This window comes from Haliotis cracherodii, unplaced genomic scaffold (genome assembly GCF_022045235.1).
Source record: "Haliotis cracherodii isolate W230 unplaced genomic scaffold, xgHalCrac1.p SCAF_13, whole genome shotgun sequence".
Taxonomy (NCBI): Eukaryota; Metazoa; Mollusca; class Gastropoda; order Lepetellida; family Haliotidae; genus Haliotis; species Haliotis cracherodii.
The window spans coordinates 39,058,691-39,080,370 of NW_027266268.1; the positions used below are offsets into that span (position 1 = coordinate 39,058,691).

At 42.2% G+C, this 21,680-nt stretch overlaps 1 protein-coding gene across 1 annotated transcript; it reads right to left on the reverse strand.

Annotated features, from left to right (window-relative positions):
- Positions 1–7,056: 7,056 nt before the first annotated feature.
- LOC139459328 (neuronal acetylcholine receptor subunit alpha-6-like) lies at positions 7,057–18,436 on the reverse strand. Its single transcript, XM_071240784.1, has 6 exons — positions 18,354–18,436; positions 17,301–17,407; positions 13,686–13,730; positions 11,571–11,668; positions 9,006–9,562; positions 7,057–7,638 (listed from the first exon to the last, which is right to left on the reverse strand). Exons 1-6 carry the CDS (start codon positions 18,403–18,405, stop codon positions 7,391–7,393), a joined length of 1,107 nt encoding a protein of 368 aa, XP_071096885.1. The 5' UTR covers positions 18,406–18,436; the 3' UTR covers positions 7,057–7,390.
- Between the last annotated feature and the right edge of the window lie 3,244 nt (positions 18,437–21,680).

Consider the following 21,680-nt stretch of genomic DNA (forward strand, 5'->3'; position numbering starts at 1 on the left):
GGTCCTTTGGACCAGCCAGGTGAGCTAAAAAGTGAGATTTCACACGTGAAAGTGAAAATTCATTGCAGCAGGTTGAAGTAAAATAAAACATTAAAGATCCCACATGCTGTAGCGCATACCAAATATATAATCTTTAATCAACTGCGGCCCGGGGCGGTCGGGTAGCCTAGTGGTTAAAGCGTTCGGTCGTCACGCCGAAGATCCGGGTTCAATTCCCGACATGGGTACAATGTGTGAAGCCCATTTCTGGTGTGATACTGCTGGAGTAATGCTAAAAGTGGCGTTAAACAATACTCACTCACTCACTCACTCAACTGCCGCCTTGATATTCAGAAGCTATTGGCAAATAATTAAATTTTCGTTGTGTTCATTGTAATTCCTGTATTCTGCAGCTGATTAGCTGAATTGGTCACGTGTTTTTGCATTCATTTCAGAATGTATGTAAAATATTAAGCCACGCCCACCGAAGCGGACTCTTTTTATTTTTATTGATTGTCGGGGAATTCCAATTCTGCTCACGTGTATCATCATGCACAGGACATTAAGCGAAATTCATGTATATTCATTGTCTAAACTACCCTTTGCGACCAAAGGCCGAGAAGGAATGAAACAGCAAACGTGGAGGCTCGCTCGCCTGGGATTCACAAATTTAATGTCTTCAGGTTTCATTTTTAACCCGCATTTTTCCAACTGTGTCTTCCCCTTCTCAGGGAACTAATGTTTGAATCTGGCGGTAACTGACCATGTCATTTGAAACAGCCGTCTTCTCCCTGAAATATTTATTCCGGTTCGTTGCAGTCTGACTGTTGCAGTTCTTCTGTTGCCTTGATTGGCAGGTCATATGAACTTTGTTTTGATCCTACTCTCCGTTGATTGGCTACTGACTTTGTGGGCGTGTCAAGTTATGTGCATTAATTAAACAATCACCTTTTTCATGTCACGCCACATATTCCTACACCTGAAATGTTTATCAATGTCGTCATTGATGTCTTCCTTGATATAAGGAACTGTTTTTGATTAAACCTTGTAGATAATAAATGTTTTTGTTGTCGAATTTAATAATATGGATTGAATGTGGATTTTAATCGGTTCATTGGGGTATGAATCGAAAAACCTACATGCAAACGCGGATTCATACAGTTTGCTGTTTGTTCAGACTGCTGGGGTAACCTTGGTAACCATTGTACTCAAACGCCTCAATACGTCAAGCTGTTCAGCAAGCCAAGGGCAGCTTACTTAAAACATTACTGATATGTAGATCTCATCAGATCCCTGGATAGCGGACATCCTGGTCTTCGTTGTGGATACATGAACAAACAATATCTGTCTTGCATTAACGTTTGTTTATTTCAAGTCTGCTGGGAATTTCGTTTATCCGATTATCGTGAGTGGTTCTGTGAAACAGGAATAAATGACCAATGCACTTGTGTTTGTTTGTTGTTTAACGCCCACTCAGCAATATTCGAGCTATATGACGCCTGTCTGTATGTAATCAAGTCTGGACCAGACAATCTAGTGATGGACATTATGAGTATCGATCTACGCAATTGCCGGGGATCTATGTTCTTTCCCGCAACCCCCAATGATGAGCCCATATGAGTCGGTGGTATTGTGTACAGTTGTTGTGAAACATTTGGATGGGTTTGTCGTTTGACACCCCACTCAACAGTATTCCAGTTAAATGATGGCATCCTCTAGATAATCGAGTCTGTATGGTGATACACGTCAGTGAGCCTGACCACCCGACCCATTGAGTCGCTTCTCACAAGCATGGAGTGGGTGGGAACCTACGCCCTAACCAGGACTCTAAGGGGACTCTAAGGGGTACCTACGTTTTCTTGCAGATGAAATACTGACGCGCGGAGCAAGGACTGTCGTTCCACCTGTAGTTATAGGGGCTCTGCAAGACCAGCTCCAAACAGTTCTCAGTATGTTGTGCATTATTGGCATCAGTATGTTGTGCCACACAGCCCGCACGGACACTGTTATACAAATAAATTTACATAACATTGGCATGCGTGTTACATTGGTATGCGTATTACATTGGTATGTGTATTACATTGGTATGTGTATTACATTGGTATGTGTATTACATTGGTATGCGTATTAGACTGCTATGCGTACTACATTGGTATGTGTATTACATTGGTATGCGTATTACGTTGGTATGTGTATTACATTGGTATGCGTATTATATTGGTATGCGTATTAGACTGCTATGCGTACTACATTGGTATGTGTATTACATTGGTATGCGTATTACGTTGGTATGTGTATTACGTTGGTATGTGTAATACATTGGTATGTGTATTACATTGGTATGTGTATTACATTGGTATGTGTATTACATTGGTATGCGTATTACGTTGGTATGTGTATTACATTGGTATGTGTATTACATTGGTATGTGTATTACATTGGCATGCGAATTACATTAGTATGCGTATCACATTGGCATGCATATTACATTGGTATGCGTATTACATTGGCATGCGTATTGCATTGGCATGCGTATTACATTAGTATGCGTATTACATTGGTATGCGTATTACATTGGCATGCGTATTGCATTGGTATGCGTATTACATTGGCATGCGTATTACATTGCTATACGTATAACATTGGCATGCGTATTACATTGGTATGCGTATTACATTGTTATGCGTATTACATTGGCATGCGTATTACATTGGCATGCGTATTACACTGCTATGCGTATTGATGAGCTCAAAGGTTGGTTCAGCTGGGCTACAAAACTATTTGTGTGTTGTTTAACGGCACTCAATATTCTAACTATAGCCATTGATTGTTATTGTGATCAAAGTCCCACACTGTTAGGGTACAGTGACACGCAAAGAATAGCTTCATTGAGCCCGACCACCGTTATAAATATTTTTAGTCGCCTCTTACGACGAGCTAAGGTTACCAGAGACCTATAATTTCTTATCCTGATAGCTGGCTGTTGAGTGTAATGGCCGCATGTCCCGAGACCCCAACTATTACAGTGATATTTATTTATGAATTGTTTGGTGGCTTTACTTAAAAGTTGACGGAAGACGAAGTAGAGACGATTTATGGATAACAACTTCATTATTTACTGCAAAAGCGATGTTTGTTATATATGTAGATCCTTATATCGTTGTCAGGCTAGGCACCTTGCTTGACAACGGTAAAAAGTATCTATACCGGTAATTTAATAAACATAAAATCTCTTCCTCCGATACGATACCCCTCTGCCTTAAGATTCTAAGACACCGAAAATCAGAACTTTTACTCCAATACGATACCCCTCTGCCTTAAGATTCTAAGACACTGCAAATCAGAGCTTTTACTCCAATACGATACCCCTCTGCCTTAAGATTTTAAGACACCGAAAATCAGAACTTTTACTCCAATACGATACCCCTCTGCCTTAAGATTCTAAGACACCGCAAATCAGAACTTTTACTCCAATACGATACCCCTCTGCCTTAAGATTCTAAGACACCGCAAATCAGAGCTTTTACTCCAATACGTAACCTCTCTGCCTTAAGATCCTAAGACACCGCAAATCAGAACTTTTACTCCAATACGATACCCCTCTGCCTTAAGATCCTAAGACACCGCAAATCAGAACTTACAGAAAATAACAACATGGCATGACAGATTAACCTACGTCGTATGAAACAATCGTGTGTTCTGTAACGTCTTTGGACATTCTGCAGAGCGTATGTTAAAATCGTATCATGATCCTGGTTTTGCTTGCACCACACTGAAGGGTAAACCGGTTCACACCGATTATGTTTCTAGGTTTGTCAGCACCACACCCGTGCTAAAAGGTTTCACCAAAGTGGTCAATGTCTGAGACCTGCATCACCGGGCTTTCCTCCCGCGTTAAGCAGACACGCCTTTATATATCTGGAATATTGTTAAAAGCGGCGTTAAACAAAACTCACTATCTAGTTGGTTGACTCCTGTGTCACGTGTGGATATGTATTCACATCGCATTATTTTCAAATTTAACAAACTAACTCTAAGGTCCAAGAATATGTTTGTTGAAATCTCAATATCATCTACAAAGTATGTGTTATTAAAATCACGCTTCTATATAAATAGGAGACGAGGTCGTGTTTTTTGGTTTGTTTCTTAACATCAAACTCAGAAATTCGACGGCGGTCTGTAAAAAAGTCGACAAACTAGTGACTGATAGTATGAGCAACGTCTCACGTCACCGAGCCTGACCACCCGATTCACACTGTCGCCTCCTACAACAAACAGATGTTGCCTGGGACCATTTCGAACCAGGTACTGGATGTCTGATCCGAACTGCTGGCAAAAGAAAGTATACATCCATGTTTGATGGTCGCTAAAAATGAAGCAGTCAAGAAATGGTTATTCGATGGTGATGTATTTCATACGGGTATCATAGTTGTGCTTTGAACCTTACGTTGCAGTGTTTCAGAGAATGTGTTCAGCCTAGTAACATTTTGATAAAATCGAATCCAATTTTCAAGAGTATACCTTCTTCTTCCCGCACTATAGAAAGTAAAACAAGACGGGGACTCCGGTTGGAGTAAGTCGCCATGATCCTATGCATGTCGTACTTAAGAGGCTATAAATGGATAAAGTTATCTGCGTCGATCGATGTTCATGATGTCAATCATTGGATCTACTGATCCAGAAGCAATTATTTACAGATCGCCGTCATGTAGCTGGGATTCTGCTGAGCGCTGTGGTTACAACAAACAAGGATAAACAACAAAGCAGATTGTGTTTGTATATCCATGTCTGATGAAAAGCATGTCCTTAATATGGACATGAAATTATGCCCTTGTAGCATGGTGGCGGGTCACACTATCGGAAACACCTGGCAGAGTCACTCATAATTATAGGTCTGTGTTCGCGAGGAGAAATTAAAAAACAACAATTCTTCAGAATTGTTTGACCTGCCACAACTGCTGACCTGTGTTAAGGGCACCATGACTACATGTTTCTGGGATATAACTGACACGCTTTGATATAACTAGAATACTGATCAAAGCGACGTTTAACCAAACTCACTCACTCACTCTTCTACACTTCTCATACTACAGTCTAGAGGTACGTGACATAATTTCGTAACGGTATCTCAGCTTGTGTACACATAGATAACTCGGGCCCCCCACAGGTTTAGTCACATCCCCACTTACCAAGTAGTTTTAAGGGAGTAACAATTGCTTATAAAAAGTGTGAGCAATACAAATCTGGTACAACGTGAATATAAATAGCATAGGCATTGTCAGCATATAGTCACGATATCAAAGAATGAAGCAGCATGTCACACACCATACACAGCAACTTATAGAGATAAGCAATTTATCAAACATATTTGAGCATAGCAATAACATTTTACACTTGTTAACACCGCCATGGCTTCGCTACGTTAAGTTAAAATTGCAGCAGTACGGAAGATTATCATAACTTAACTTTCCGGATCTGTTAAGATCCGGGGTAGAATAGGTCTTCAGCAATCCATGCTTGCTGCAAAAGGCGACTGCTTGTCGTAAGAGGCGACTAACAAGATCGGATAGTCAGACTCGCAGCCTTGATTGATGCATGTCATCATTATCCCAATTGTGTAGATCGATGTTCATGATCTCAGACACCGGATTGTCTGGTCCCGACACGACCTACAGACCGTCGTCATGTAGCTGGAATATTGTTGAGTTCGGCGTGAAGCAACAAACAAACAAACCAACATACTTAACTCTTCAACCGACATCTTTGAGGACGGTTCAATATTTAAGGAAGAAAAACAAGCAACCAAGAACTGCACTGCACTGAAACGTATATACGAGTAGACGGATGTACTCACCACATGCAAGAATCATGCATGTTGTCAGAATACGACATAGCTGTAACATGTTTGCTTCGGGAATGAAAACAAGTGGGTCGGGACAATCCTGATAGCGGCTTGTATCCAACATGCATGTACTCGTCCGGCAACACAACCAGGTGATTCATAACTTTCCTGTGCCAGGCATCCAACAACGTCACCGACGTAAGTTATTTGTTTGTTTGTTTGTTGTTTAACGCCGCATTTAGCAGTATTTCAGCTATATGACGGCGGTCTGTAAATAATGGAACAGACAATCCAGTGATTGAGGCGGGGTGAGGTGAAATGGGTTTTTTTAGGTCGCGTCCAAGATTATTGCACTTATATAGTGGCGTGCGTGCGTGTGTGTGTGTGGCTGCTTGTACTAGTCCGGACTGATGCCGATTTATAGTGCTAGCTCACTGAGACACCATGCCGCAGTTTAACATGAATACCCCACTCAGACGAAGTATACTGACTCCGAGCCGACCAGTCCTGGCTTTAGCCCTTTAATTGACATTGGTTCATAAAAAAGTGGCTGCCTATCCATCACCCATATGAACTGTAAAACGTATTTATGTTTACTCTGTTACTCACTGGGTCTCTAATACAAGCCCGGTCTCTAATACAGGCCCGGTCTCTAATACAGGCCAGGTCTCTAATACAGGCCAGGGTCCACTTGCACAAAGCGATGTTAGCACTAAGACTATCGTAAGCCTATGTTAAAGTATGGGAGTTACGATCATCTTAGCGCTAAGATTTCTTTGTGCAAGTGGACCCAGGTCTCTAATACAGGCCAGGTCTCTAATACAGGCCAGGTCTCTCATACAGGCCAGGTCTCTAATACAGGCCAGGTTTCTAATACAGGCCAGGTCTCTCATACAGGCCAGGTCTCTAATACAGGCCAGGTCTCTAATACAGGCCAGGTCTCTAATACAGGCCAGGTCTCTAATACAGGCCTACCCTGTGTACCTGTGTTGTTACGCGTTGCAAGAAAGCACCGTTTTCACAGCGTTGTTGCCGTCATGGTAGAATGGAGATAAACCTACTGTGTTTTGAAATGTAATGTAGTCCCACAGTAGAGTAGATACCGCATTCTTATTTTAATGTGGAACCGAGGGCTCTAGCGCTAGGTTTGAAACGTATAAATAAGAGGTATCTACTCTACACTGGGACTACATCAAATTTCAAAACACAGTAGGTTTATCTCCTAATTAATCAACACGTTACATGACGTTTGTGTTAAGATCCGGCGCATTTGGATGTTCTGACACCTTTAATTATATTTACACAAATCACGGAGATGAATGCGCTCAAAACTGAGCAAAGCTTAGAGTTCAATAAAACGTAAACATCCGTGCCATCATGTCTCTGGACAGGGATCAAAAGAGCAACTCAAATCTTGTTCTTCTTTGCAGGGGTCTATGATCAGCTCATTTCCACGTCTCTCCACTTCCATCCATCCAGATGTATCACTATCCTTGCCACACAGTGTATGTTCACAGATCGACAATGGACATATTCCATTGCCTTGTCAATGTTCGACTAACTCTTGCTCTAGGGGTTCTGAAGTTGTGACAGCACGGAATCTGCTTCTCCAAGTCGCGTACTGTATACTGCCACTAAGACAATGTTGACCACTGCCGACACTGCACTCATGACTAAGTCAATAGATGGTAGGGACGTGCAGCTGCAGGTCTTGCCCCTCTCCTCTGTGGCCTCCTTGTATTTGTGGACACACAGCAGAACGACGCTCAGCACAATGACACTGAGTCCGTGGGTAATGACTGACACCATATAATTCCCTGAAAGTACAACGTGAACGAGGGAGAGAGTGAGTAGGGTTTCACGCCGCTTTTAGCAATGTTCCAGCAATATCACGTTGGGACACCAGAAATGGGCATCACACATTGTACCCATGTTGGGAATCGAACCCGGGCATTCGAGGGAACCCTTTAACCACTAGGCTCTCCCACCGCCCCCATGTAGGTAAAAGAACAGCTGTATTCTCCATTAACATACAACAGTAATATAGTTTCTGATTGACATCCACAAACGGTACTTTAAAAAGTGAAAGGGCTTTAAACCTATCTTTAATGTATTAATACAGGTACACCTTCACATCACTGAGAGGGGCGATGGGGGTAGCCTTGTGGTTAAAGCGTTCGATCGTCATGTAGAAGGCGCGAGCTCGATACCCCACATGGGTATCATGTGTGAAGCCTATTTCTGGTGTCCCCTGCAGTGATATTGCTGGAATATTGCTAAAAGCGGCGTAAAATCAAACTCACTCACTCACAGTGGTAAAGTGAGAAAACAACATAAAGAGTGTTCACAAAAGCTTAACTTCGTAGACAATGTTTTTAGATAGTTTACTCATTCAGTCATCTGTCATGCTTCAGACTCGAGGCGTGATATGCATGCTATTTGTCAGTGACATACATTTCGTCCTGCATCTACGCTCAGATGCGACATCGGTACAATATCACTAATATAGTACTCAACAGAAGTGAAGGATTGATGCCGATTTATAGTGCTGGCACACTGAGATACCATGTCACAGTTTAACATGAATACCCCACTCTGACACAGTATACTGACTCCGAGCCGACCAGTCCTTGTTTTAGCCCCTTAATGCCGAGCGCCAGACAGGGTAACATCAAATACATTCTTTTGATGTATTTGGCTATGACGCGGCCGGGGATCGAACCCCGGACCTTCCACTGTCCGGGCGGACGCTCTACCACAAGACCACGGAGGCGTTAGTTGGGTTTAATGCCGATGTGAACAGTTTTTCATTTTACTGCGTGTTGTTATAAGCCACACTCAACAATATTCAAGCTATATTACAGATGCCTGTAAATAATCGAGTCTGGACCAGAAGATCCGGTGATTAATATTGTGAGAAAGAATCCACGCCGTCGGGATACAATGACAAGTTATCAACAAAGTCAGCGAGCCTGACCATCAGACGCAATGAGTCATCCGGACAAACCAAGGGTCGTAATGAAACCTAAGCCACGTACATGAGATCCTGGTACACCTAAGGGACACAACTCCTCACAGGAAATTGCGACCTGGACGACTGGCCTATCCGTGTTCCCACTGTTTGCATAGTCTCCAAAAGATAAAGTTAAACTTTCAATCTGAAATATTTTGACAAGGGGCTTACCCAAATGGAAGTTATCGGAACTTGACACCGGAGGCAGGATGCTAAAAAGAAGGACCATAAATATGCTGAGGGATACCAGCATTGCCAGAGAATACAACAGTTTGTCCGCTCTCGTGAATGGTATTAGAAACACTCCACTCAAGAGGAAGGAGAGGAAGCAGAATGGCACCAGCATCAGTAAGGTATAGAAGGGTGTCTGGCGCTGAAACACAAAGGTGTAAGTCAGACTTGAGTAGTTGAATCCAAAGCCACCTGCTACACTATGCGTCTTCACTGACAAATATTTCTCCATGATGCCCCACTGCCTCTCGCCTGCGTACAGAGCCAGCGATATATTCTTGCCCTGGGACTTCACACTTCTCAGAGTGACATCTGACGTTGGGTGGACCCAACTTCCGATTTCCACATAACAGATCTGAATATCGTATGGGAAATACCGAATGTCGAACCCACATGCTGTTCTCTGAGCGACCCGCGGGATCCATATCACTGTACCGTCCTTTAACACCTTGAGCGGAGCACTGTCATCTTGAAGAACATTTGCGGATCCACCATTCCTATATGTGAGGGAGAAGAATACTTTCTTACAATTATGTTTGTGTGTTTTTTTGTTGTTCAACGCCACACTCAGCAATATTCCAGCTATATGACGGCGATCTGTATATAATCGAGTCTATGGACCAGATAATCCAGTGATTGACATCATGAGCATCGATCCCGCAATTAGATACGATAACACGCACCAATCAAGTCAGCGAGCCTGACCACCCGATCCCGTTAGTCGCCTCTTACGACAAGCATAGTTGCGTTTTACAGCAAGTCTTACAATTATCATGCTACTTTAACATATTCTATTGATATTGCAAAAGGTGAAGGTACAGTTCAGCGCACTTTTATGAGTGAGTGAGTGAGTTGGGTTTAACGCCACTTTTAACAGTATTCCAGTTATATCACAGCGTGTCAGCTTAATGTGGGAGGAAAGCCCGAAGTGAGCGAGTTCTTAACAGGCCAACAAACAGGTGCACCTAAGACATGGACGTGAAAGTTGAAGTATTTTTTTTAATTATTTTTTTAAAAGTTGAAGTATTATAGATCGTCTGAGCACAAAAGGTTAAGGAGGAGAGATGGACATGCTATCTGGAGGGACAGGTGTGCTTGTTTAAGACATGTTTTAGAATATGCTTTATAATGAAAAATCAGGATGCATGGAGGTTATCATGCGAGTGAGTTTGGGGATGGTAAATATCCTGTATAAGGAATATACATTGTATTTAGCGAGCCTTGGTGAACTAAATACATAGCGTTTATTCCTAATACAGGATTTCTACCATCCCTAAACACAAGCGTCATAACCTCTTTATCATAAAATGTGGGAAGCTACTCTAACCCTTGTCTATCAAACGTCAAGGCCACAGTCAGACGTTGGCAGTCGGCCTGTCCTGTCATAACGCTACGAAGTGCAGTCAGATGTGCAGACAGCAACAAAACGAAACAAGGTAACAATTCGAACATATTTCGGCCAAATCCAACTGTTTTAATTTGTGGAGAAGGTTCCAAGCCGCGGAGGTTTACACGCATAGATATTGAAACTGTTCCCGCTTGACTAGTGCCCTCGCAAAATTGTTTCGCAATTCATATCTCCAAAGTTGCCAATGCCTTAGTTACGTCACAGTTAGACACTGACTTTCGATATATTAGACTATTGTTTTGAAAATGACAGCAATTGACCCAGTTGTTTCTTCAGATTCCCGATTGTAAATTCTGACACGATCACCGAATGACTAGGGCGACGCCATGTTTGTTTGTAAACATTGAAAGATGTCCAACTTGACCTTTGATATTTGCATCTCTGTCCGCATATGACCCAGACGGATATCGTTTTTTCCCGTTGACTTTCTGCCGAGAAACCCACCCATTATATGATGAACAAGTGTTGGATGGATGGTTTGTTGTTTAACACCGCAGTCAGCAATATTCCAGCTATATGACGGCGGTATGTAAAATAATAGACTCTGGACCAGACAATCCATTGATTGACATCATGAGCATCGATCCACGCAATTGGGATCAACCAAGTGCGAGCCTGACCACCCGATCCCGTTAGTCGTCTTTTACGACAAGCATAGTGGCCTTTTACGGCAAGCATGGGTTGCTGAAGACCTATTCTACCCCGAATCTTCCCGTGTCCAGGTGTTTGTGTATCTGGTGTATTTATCGGCATTGTCACCAGTATTCCTCAGAGAGCTGGTTTAACTGATTGACAGGTTCCAGTGTATACAATTTGCAGTGGAATTTCATGCAATGACCCAGCAACTTAGCTGATTACGTGTCAACGTACGGTTCTTACCCCGACGCCGTGAATCGTTCAGTCAATCACAGGGTTATCTGGTCAAAGAATAGATCATTTATAGGTCGCTGTCAAACGGCGTAAAACAAACAACACTATTTCTAGGCCACATATCTGTAGTGCACAAATACATAAACATACAGCACTGCACAAGGTGGACATCTTTAACCCTCTTCTTTCTTAGTAAGATACCACATAAGTAACATAGGAGGACTTACGCATTGTTGACGACCAGAGGCGGAGTCCAGACTTGATGGGCGTAAAACACCCTGTGATCGTCCGTACCATTCACACTCAAACGCGTGTCAGCCCAACTCTAAAATACATAAATATCCAATTTAGACCTCACAGAGCATTGTCCACGAGCTGTGTGGTGTATCCGGGAAAAAAATTAACCCCCAGCAACCCATATGCTGATAACTGTTTGTTTGTTGTTTAAAGACGCACCCAGCATTATTTTAGCTATATGACGGCGGTCTGTAAATAATCGAGTCTGGACAACACATTGCAGTGATTGACATCATGAACATCGATCCACGCAATTGGGATCGATGACATGCATCAACCAAGCCATCGAGTCAGACCACCCGTTGCTGAAGAACTTTTTGATGGGTCGGATTATTATTGCTGTTACATAACGAGGTGCATTCACGTGTCACTGTGTGTGTTCTAGTCAGGACTTATGCCGGTTTTATTATGCTAGCTCATTAATAAACATGGCGTGAGTAACAAAGTCATTAGGCGACAGGTGTCAGTATGATTTGGTTGGTTGGTTTGTTGTTTTACGCCGCACTCAGCAATATTCCAGCTATATGACGGCGGTCTGAAAATAATCGAGTCTGGAGTCATGATCATCGATCCACGCCATTGGGATCGATGACATGCATCAACCAAGACATGACCACCCGATCCCGTTAGTAGCCTTTTGCGACAAGCATAGTCATCTTTTACTGCAAGCATGGGTTGCTGAAGACCTATTCTACCCCGGAATCTTCACGGGTCGGTGTCAGTATGAATAAGTCAATGACTGAGCACTACCCATGGAGACATGTTTATCACGTCAATCAAATCACCCACAGCCCCCACAGTTTGACGACAAGGCGCATTCTGAACAGTCACCGTGAAAGTTCGTTTATATGATGTTTAACGCCGCACTCAAGCATATTCCAGCTATATAACGGCGGCCGGTAAATAATCGAATCTGTGACGCAATTGGGATACGATGACATGCATCAACCAAAGTCAGTAAGCCTGACCACCCGGTCCCGTTAGTCACCTGTTACGACAACATGGGGTGGGGGTGGGAGATGGGGGATGGTTGCTGAACGCCCTTTCTATCCGAATGCAGAATGCTGTTTTTTTCAGTGGACTTCCTCTTAAAGTGTTTTTTTCAGTAGACGTCCTTTTAAAGTGATTGTTTTGTACAAACGGCTACGCAGTACGCTAACACTATCACCCTCGGTGGCCCAGGTGGAGAAGTCCTCAGCAGATCCCGCAAGTCCTTAACGGAGTACATCGGGTTAGAAGTACTGCCAAGCAACCTATGCTAGGATAGGGTAACCTATAGATGGATTGGGTGGTCAGGCTCGAGGGCGTTGTCGATGGAGTGTCATCCCGTACCCTGACGCCGTGGGACGCTGTTCACTTAATCAATCACTGGATTATTACGGGACTCGATTATTTTACAGGCCCCCGACAAACAACAAACAAAAATAACGATGCAGTTCAATTGAGAGTCCTTGCAAGCTTGGTTCAAGCCATTTTACCGCAATATTTACGTTATGGAACAATCTGGTATTTAATGATTATCCTAATTAATCAGGTTCAATATTTATTACAACAAAACTATACTGGAAATGGGCACAGAAGTTATTCTCCCTTCGATAGAGTGCCGAGTGAGTGAGTGAGCTGGGTTTGATGCTGCCTTTAAGTAAACAGTATATCCGTTATATCATGGCGTGTCAGGTAACGTTCAACTTGGAAAACTGCCCGAAGTTACCCATGAACCCATGAGCACGGGTATGGTGCTGACACACCTAGAAAAAATCAGGGTGAACCGGGATTCGAAACCACAATCATGTCTGATCAAAGCATCTGTAGGCGTAGTACTAAAACATGGAAAATATGTATTTGAAATTAAAATATAATTTTGGCAATAATAATTTACACCATCCATAAAGACAATGACATATGTTTCTTAAACGTGCACGTGGAAAGATAGCCATGCTAAACGGGATTTCTTTTGTACATTTTAAACTCTACCACCGACAAATGAAATAGCATTTAAAACTCAGTATTTCATTTAGCCAGTACAATCCACAACATTCACTCACCATGTGAAGATGAAAGGTTGTGGATAACGCCGCTTTGGAAACATCCTGAAAATAATGAAAAACATTCATGAATATACAAATATGATATGGTCATTGAAAAAAAGTGAAACACATCTCAAGTTTCGTTCATATCTATATTATTATGAAATATAAGATAGCTACGCGATAAATCGCAAAGGACAATGAAGAACGAAGCGTGGTTTATTTCACGACAAAACATTGTTCTATCATGACGTCATGTCTGGAGATTCGAACATGCGCTCGCAACTTGATGATTTGGTGAAGTGTCCTGTGAGTTGTCCCCCATAGGTGTAGCCGGGCAACGCAGATAAACGAAGTGGCCGAACGATCGCATCCAAAAATGGGAGAGATATGACAATCGGCACTGCGAGAAAAGGTTCAGATAATCGACGTGAAATTAGAGAATATGTGGGAAAGACCCCATTTAAAACCCCTGTTCATAAAATCGACTTGTCCGACATTGCCAAGGTCGGAATCTATTCAGGGAGTCATCATTATTTAAATACGTGTCAATATTTTTAAAGCTTGTACATTTTATCAACATCCTTAGAGAGCCTGTTGTGTTAAAATGTCATAAAAGAAATATAGGACCCCTGGTCGCTGTTTATCGTACAATAAAACATTACAGGGAGAATAAACCACGTGGTTACGCAGCCCAGACAGCGAATGGGACTTCTCCCAGGAAGCGCTGCCTAGTCAAGCCCACTCAGAACATTTCGGAGAATGTGAAGACTCCCCAACACTGCAGCCTTCTGCATTACCCAGACTGTCAGAAGGGCTGTATTCCTGGTAGAAAACCCAGGTACTCTGTCAATGTCAGTCAGATTGGGAGGTACAAAACCTAAGGCACTGAGAACATTGGGGAGTCGGACAACTTGGTACTTGGGATGCAAGCGTGACATATCGAAAGTGAGGTCCGCATATTTACCATGTTTATCCTCAATCTTGTCAATCACATTAGTGTCAAAAGGGACAGAAACTTCAATGATATAAATGATTTCATTGGATTTATGAAAAGACAAGATCAGTTTTATAGGCCTGGATACGTCTGAGGCTGTATACGGGCCTATTCCAAAGAATTTTGTATTTATCATTTTCCATGACGCCCTCTACATATTCCGGGTTGTAACATGGACGGACCTCTGTGTCAAAACCACAAGCGTGGCGAAGACGGTAGTGAAAGGATCGAGCCATTCCATCATATCGCTTAAGATACTGTGTTTGTGCCAAAGCGGGGCATCCACTGACAATGTGTTGGTCAGTCTCATTAAATTCATTGCATAATCAACATTTCATATTTACATTTTGATGCAAAATCACACACTGACGGTTTCGAGGGAAGTGACTGGTCCTGAGCAGCAAACAGAAAGCCTCCTGTTTCACTCTTCAGGCCAGAGGACTTCATCCAAAGTAAGGACTCTGCAGGGTTGCTGATCCTCTCAACACACTGCACATAAACTCGATGCAGTGGTCGTTCAGATAGCCTCTTCTTGAAACACTGAGTCTGGGCCGACTTAATATGGGACTTCGCTTGGTTGACACTCAGTTCTCTACCGTCAAGCAGTACAGAACCATCAACAAAATCAACACCGACTTTGAGATTATGTCCCACATCCTTGGCCATTTCGTGTTAGAAAACTGTGGAATGCCTTGCTTTCATCATGAATCTTGACATGCCTCACTAGAGGATCATCAGACAAATAAATGTGTGCAAAAGTGCACAAAACAATACTATCATGAAGAGCCTCCACGTTAATCAAACCATGCCCTCTCATTATGATTGGTACATATATGCGAATTGAGGGAAGAGCACGGGTGGTTGAATCTATTGTCTGACATGATTCTTCGTGTGAGGGTGTCAATACCCTGAATTTACGTTTCGTCCAATCAACAACACCAAAAGAATACGAAAGGACGGGCACAAGTATTTGTGGCTTTGACTTTATTGCGAGCGTTCAGCTCTGAACTCCAGATTTTCTTTAGTCTACATTTGTACTCTACCCAAAGTTTGCCATTCTGGAATGTGTCTTTAATCTGCATTCCTAAGTACGTTTTGGCCTGACCTTCCACCAGATGGTCTATAACTCCTCCTCCAAGTTACTGAGTGATCCTGCCTCTTCTACCTTGCCACGTTTCAAATGAAGAATGTTGCATTTGTCAAGTCCAAAGGACATGCCAATATCATTAAAAAGGGACTCAAAAAGCAGAATCTGTTTTTTTAGTGTAGATCTTCCATTGGCAATAAGTTCAAGGTCATCCATGTAAAGGAGGTGAGTAAGGGATGTTTTGGGCTTTGTGCTTGCGAGGCCCGGGTGATAACCTTCCTCTTTCCTGAGCAAAAAGCTTAAAGGATTTACTGACAAGCAGAAAAGCAAAGGGCTAAGAGAATCGCCCTGAAATATTCCTCTTCTGATAGAAATGGGTTCCGAAGTCACCACCTGCCCCTGTGAATACATCTCAAATTGAGTTGACCAGCAATTCATTAACGACTTGAGTAAAACAAGTAGTCGTTCCAATACATTCCAGTGACCTCAAAGTCCATTCGTGAGGTACGGAATCATAAGCTTCTCTGTTATCTATCCAACACATTGAGAGGTTACGGTGGTAAGTTTTATCCTCTCATTTCTGAACTAGTAGTTGATCCTTACAACCCCAACATCCCTTTCTGGCTCCTACTGCGCCATGTAAATAATGTCATTGGATGCGCAGTATGATGACACAATATCTGTAAGACATTCTGTAAATATTTTGTTTTGTTTCAGACAAGTAATAGGGCGGAAGTTTTTGGGATCAGTCAAATCGTATTGTTTGACCCTTGCACAACCAAGGCGGAACATACCCTGCATCCACAAGAGAATTAAAACAGTGACGTAATGGTGTTTGGACACAAGGAAATAGGTTCCAAAACCGGTTTCGAATACCATCAGGTCCTGGCGCCGTATTAGATTTGGACTTTTTAGCTACATGTTTCAGGCAATCACGTGTAATGACACACAACAATGGTGATTTTATTTTTTCGTGTACACAATCATTATATTCCTCTACCCATGGTTCCCCGAGGTTACAGATGCCGGGTATAGACCACAATTGTTTCCAAAACCTTTCACTAGAATCCATGGTGGGGCTTTTCTCATCACCGCCATTGGATGTATTTAGTTGCCTGTAAAATTGTTTTTCATTAGATTTAAACAATTTGGAATGTGGTTTTAGGCAAAGTTCTATCCAGGATAAGTCTTTCCTTGTTTCATTAAGTTTAATTTGGAACTGGTTTTTCTTTGGAAAATTTTGTCTATTACCCTTTTGTGGTTCATTGTCCTTGGAAACTGTGTGGAGTTCCTCCAATGTTCGAGCAGCAGCATACACGTGACAGTTAATATCATGCAAAGAACAGTGCGCATTGAGAGTGACAGTTATAATTTCATTTGATTTATTAATTTCTATATATTATTATATTATGTTTATGATGATGATGATGATGATGATTTCATTTGATTTATTAATTTCTATATATTATTATATTATGTTTATGATGATGATGATGATGATGATGATGATGATTATTATTATTATTATTATTATTATTATTATACGTACGAAGTAATTCAGTGACGTGAACACCATAGAGACGTTGATGGGGGTCGGGCCTTCATCTTTGGGCCTCTCTTCTCTCTCATAGCTCGCTGGCAGCCGCCCCGAGTATACTGCAATTATAACACAATAGTATACATAGTGAAGGAATTCCCCCGCGCCCATGACAGCCCGGAGGGCGGGGATCGGGTATTCGATTCCCGGCAGCGTCACTCAAAAGACGTGGAAGGATAGTACATAATACTCACTAACCTTGACCTTGAGGATCAAGTTAGATGAGGGGCGGTCGGGTAGCCTAGCGGTTAAAGCGTTCGCTCGTCACGCCGAAGACCCGGGTTCGATTCCCGACATGGGTACAATGTGTGAAGCCCATTTCTGGTGTCCCCGCCGTGATATTGCTGGAATATTGCTAAAAGCGGCGTAAAACCACACTCACTCACTCAAGTTAGATGAACTCTCGAGTAAACACTGGACCTCAAGGTCGAGGTTACGGACTGTTTTACCCTCTGGCTCTAGGAGAAGAAACTTTAACGTTTCATCTGTTGAACACCGATGCACGTGCAAAATAAATACCTGGGCACGTGCAGCTTCTATTGTAAGACAGGTGAATCGCAGGTATGAACACCTGTGACAAACACGCTCGGTATTCAAGGGATAAAACAAGGACTGGTCGGCTCGGAGTCAGTATACTGAGTGGGGTATTGGTGTTAAACTGTGGCATGGTATCTCAGTGGGCTGGTACCATAGAACCTGTATTAGACCGGACTAATACAGACAGAGAGAGAGAGACACGCACACACACACACACATACATGCACGTCGCTATATAATCTTGCAATAATCTTGAACCCCATTTTACTCCCCCCCCTACCCCCCCCCCCCCCCCCCCCCCCCCACACACACACACACACACACACCGAGTGTCCTGTATTTGTATCATGTAGAGAGCCTCTCAATTCACGTGCTGTGTAGAGCGTTAAAATACATCCAATCAAACATCGTTATAAATTAACTGCGGCAAAGAGCAGTCAAAGTGACAAGACAGACAAGTCCACTTACCTGATGTTATAACCATGAACGCAGAGTAACACGATATTCCCTCTCTATACATTGCAGCGGCCGTCCCTCTACCCCCACGTGCAACGGAGACTTGTGGAGGTATAACATCGAAGTCATGACGTAAGATATCTACTCACCTTTATCAATAAAATCATATCAAACCACACTCTATTGATTTGAAACGTAGGAATGATACCACGGCGCACATTGCAAATACCATACCTCTCATCGATCGATACTTTTTAACGTCCAGGTTTATTAGTCAGCAGTTGTACCGTTATGAAGTGTTCTGCTCCGCCGCCAGATGGCGCTCGCTTTACTCATAAGACATCAAATCGTCTTTGTTATGTATTGGTGATAAGTCACGATCCTGGAAATATGGATTATTAATGAACTGGTTCAATAAGTATTATGATAAGGACGGATGTGCTAAAGATTGTATGAAAGCTTCTATAGACTTTGCACCTTCTGCTGATATTGCTGCAATCTCTTACGTAGTCTTGTCAATAATGACAAACACAATATGAAACGTTTATTAATTTTCATTATAGCATCGAGTGTAATTATCTTATATCGACTTTCGTTTGTTTATGTTGAATCAATAGGTCCTTAAGTCGTAGTTTCTATAAGTATATAGTCAAATGTTTCATGGACGAATCATCACTGTGTCATTCATGACTTGGGAGAAAACTCGATCACTGGTCAATAAGAGGTATCAAACCTAACTTAACATACCTCAAATCCAAAGAACCGTGGAAATATTTGTATGGAGAAGCTCTTCGTTCATTAAATTACTTCAAACACCAGTAATTCATATGAACGCATTTCGATGGCTAGAAATTTGAGATAAACAATGCAGAAGTGTAACAGAACCATAGATCGGCATGGAGCGGTTACTGAAGTTAGTTGATAGTCCACCTATCTCGGCGCATCCTGTAAATAATCGAGTCTTGACCAGTACTTCACACTGATATACAAGCTACGAATTGATCGCAGCCCTTCACAGCTTTCAAGGGGCGGCCGGGTAGCCTAGTTGTTAAAGCGTTCGCTCGTCACGCCGAAGACCCGGGTTCGATTCCCGATATGGGTACAATGTGTGAAGCCCATTTCTGGTGTCCTCCGCCGTGATATTGCTGGAATATTGCTAAAAGCGGCGTAAAACCATACTCACTCACTCACTCACAGCTTTCAAAATAAGTCACTTGTGTCAATTCGTTCAGTGCAGTAGACAGAAATATATCTTAAACTGTCGACCAAAAGAAACCTCCTAGAATTTTTTTTATAAAAAAATCGTTCGCCTTAGCCCGTGCGGTGACATTCCTCTTATACAGATTTACAGAGGAATGTGTCAAGATATACAGACTGCTCGGTCTTTGAGCAATGCATGTGCGTCTTTGTGTCCGTTTTCGCTTCTGTATGACTGTGTCTCAAATGATTCATTGTGTCTATTAGTGCATGTTGGCGTCTGTCTGTGTGTGTTAGTGCACGTGGGCGTCTGTCACACACACACACCCTCACTCACTCACACACGGACGCACGCACACGAACAAACAGACATTTACATACATGCACTCACTCACGCATGCACGCACGCACGCACGCACGCACGCACGCACGCACGCACACAGACAGACACATACACACACGCACACTCACACATACACGTGCTTTGAGGAATTTTCCATCCATTTTCTTCAGATAACAGCAAATGTGTTTATGTTTAGTGTTGCAAATACTGTTGATGTCTTGAGGTCAAACAATGTTTCCGATATTTATGATACTCCCTATCAGTGTTTAGCTTCTCAGACATGAACGTGTATCTTTATTTATTATGCTCTGAATGTCAATTGCAGTTATTGTTGTGAGTCAAATATGTAAGTTATCATACCCGAGCAATAAATGAAAAACAACAAACATTGTGTTTCCTCTCAGCTTTTCGTGTACAATTAACAGTACCAATAACTATCCTACTAGTGTATTATATGAAAAGACACAGCTATGGACTAGTATCCCCCTAACCCTAAGCAGAATGGTTTTCAGTTTTCGTTAATCGTTTCCCAGACTGTATATGGTCAATCACATCATTTCTAAACATCTCGTGGAGATGTAGAATTTGGAACAGCAATACAGCAATACAATATGACTCTCTATTTGTACTAGTTGTTTATTATAGGAGAATACCCAACTATGGACTATGGATTTGTTCTTTGTCTTTGTTAATATTTTCCAGATTGTATATGGTGACATGAATATAGAAACACTACAGCACCGCCATCGATGTCTTATGGTGATACTAAGAGTAAGTAAGAGAGTGAGTACGGTTTTACGCCTTTAACAGTATTCCAGCAATATCACGGCGGGGGACACCAGACATGGGCTTCACACATCATACCCATGTGGGGAATCGAGCCCGCGCCTTCAACATGACGATCGAACGCTTTAACCACAAGGCTACCCCCATCGCCCCCCACGAACCCAGCTGGGTCTTCGCATGACGAGCGAACTACCAAACTGCCCCAATATGTGAAAAACGTCGCTCGACATTTTAACAAAGTTTTGCAGAACATGCAAAAATGACAACGTGAAAATTTAGTTTATGGAATTTGCATACTGCGTCGTTTTTGATATATTAAAATATATTTATATAATAAAAAATTAATTTCGTAAAGTTTTTCACAAACCATAGCGTCTTCCAGTGATGAAATTCGAAGCTGTCCCATCGATGCCCTTTCATGCAATGCCCGGAAACTAGTAACAAAACTGTTATAATCAATCATAACTATTACACCATCACACACCCCTCCAGTGTGGTGTTTTTAACATGAAATTGCTCATGTAGCTATGGGTGAGCATTTTACAATTTTCTATTTCATAATCATGATACACATTGTTTGTTTGAATCTCAGCACACTGTTCACTCTTGCTAAACAACACCAAGTTCTCAACCTTTGTATATACTGGTGCATCTTCGATGGAAGTTGATACCAGTCTGTTGCGACTGTGAACTGGGTTATTCCATTGTACAATGTGTATTGACCTCCGGTGTTGACTCAGTAACTATTGTCTTACAGTATAATTTTACATGTTTGGTGTGAGTGGTATAGCGATATCACTGTTATTCCTGCGTTGTTGTGATATCAACATCTTGGGCCTACTTTCAGTATAAGATATAATTCTGACTAAATCATGATCATGAATCACTATCAAATAGTGTTGAAAACAGGTGTTCGCGAAAAGGTGAGCGTATCCTGCCCCATCGGTGGTACCCGTCACAAACACATGCAAAGGCAAGTCAATTATTCACCCGCAAAATACTTGGGAACACAT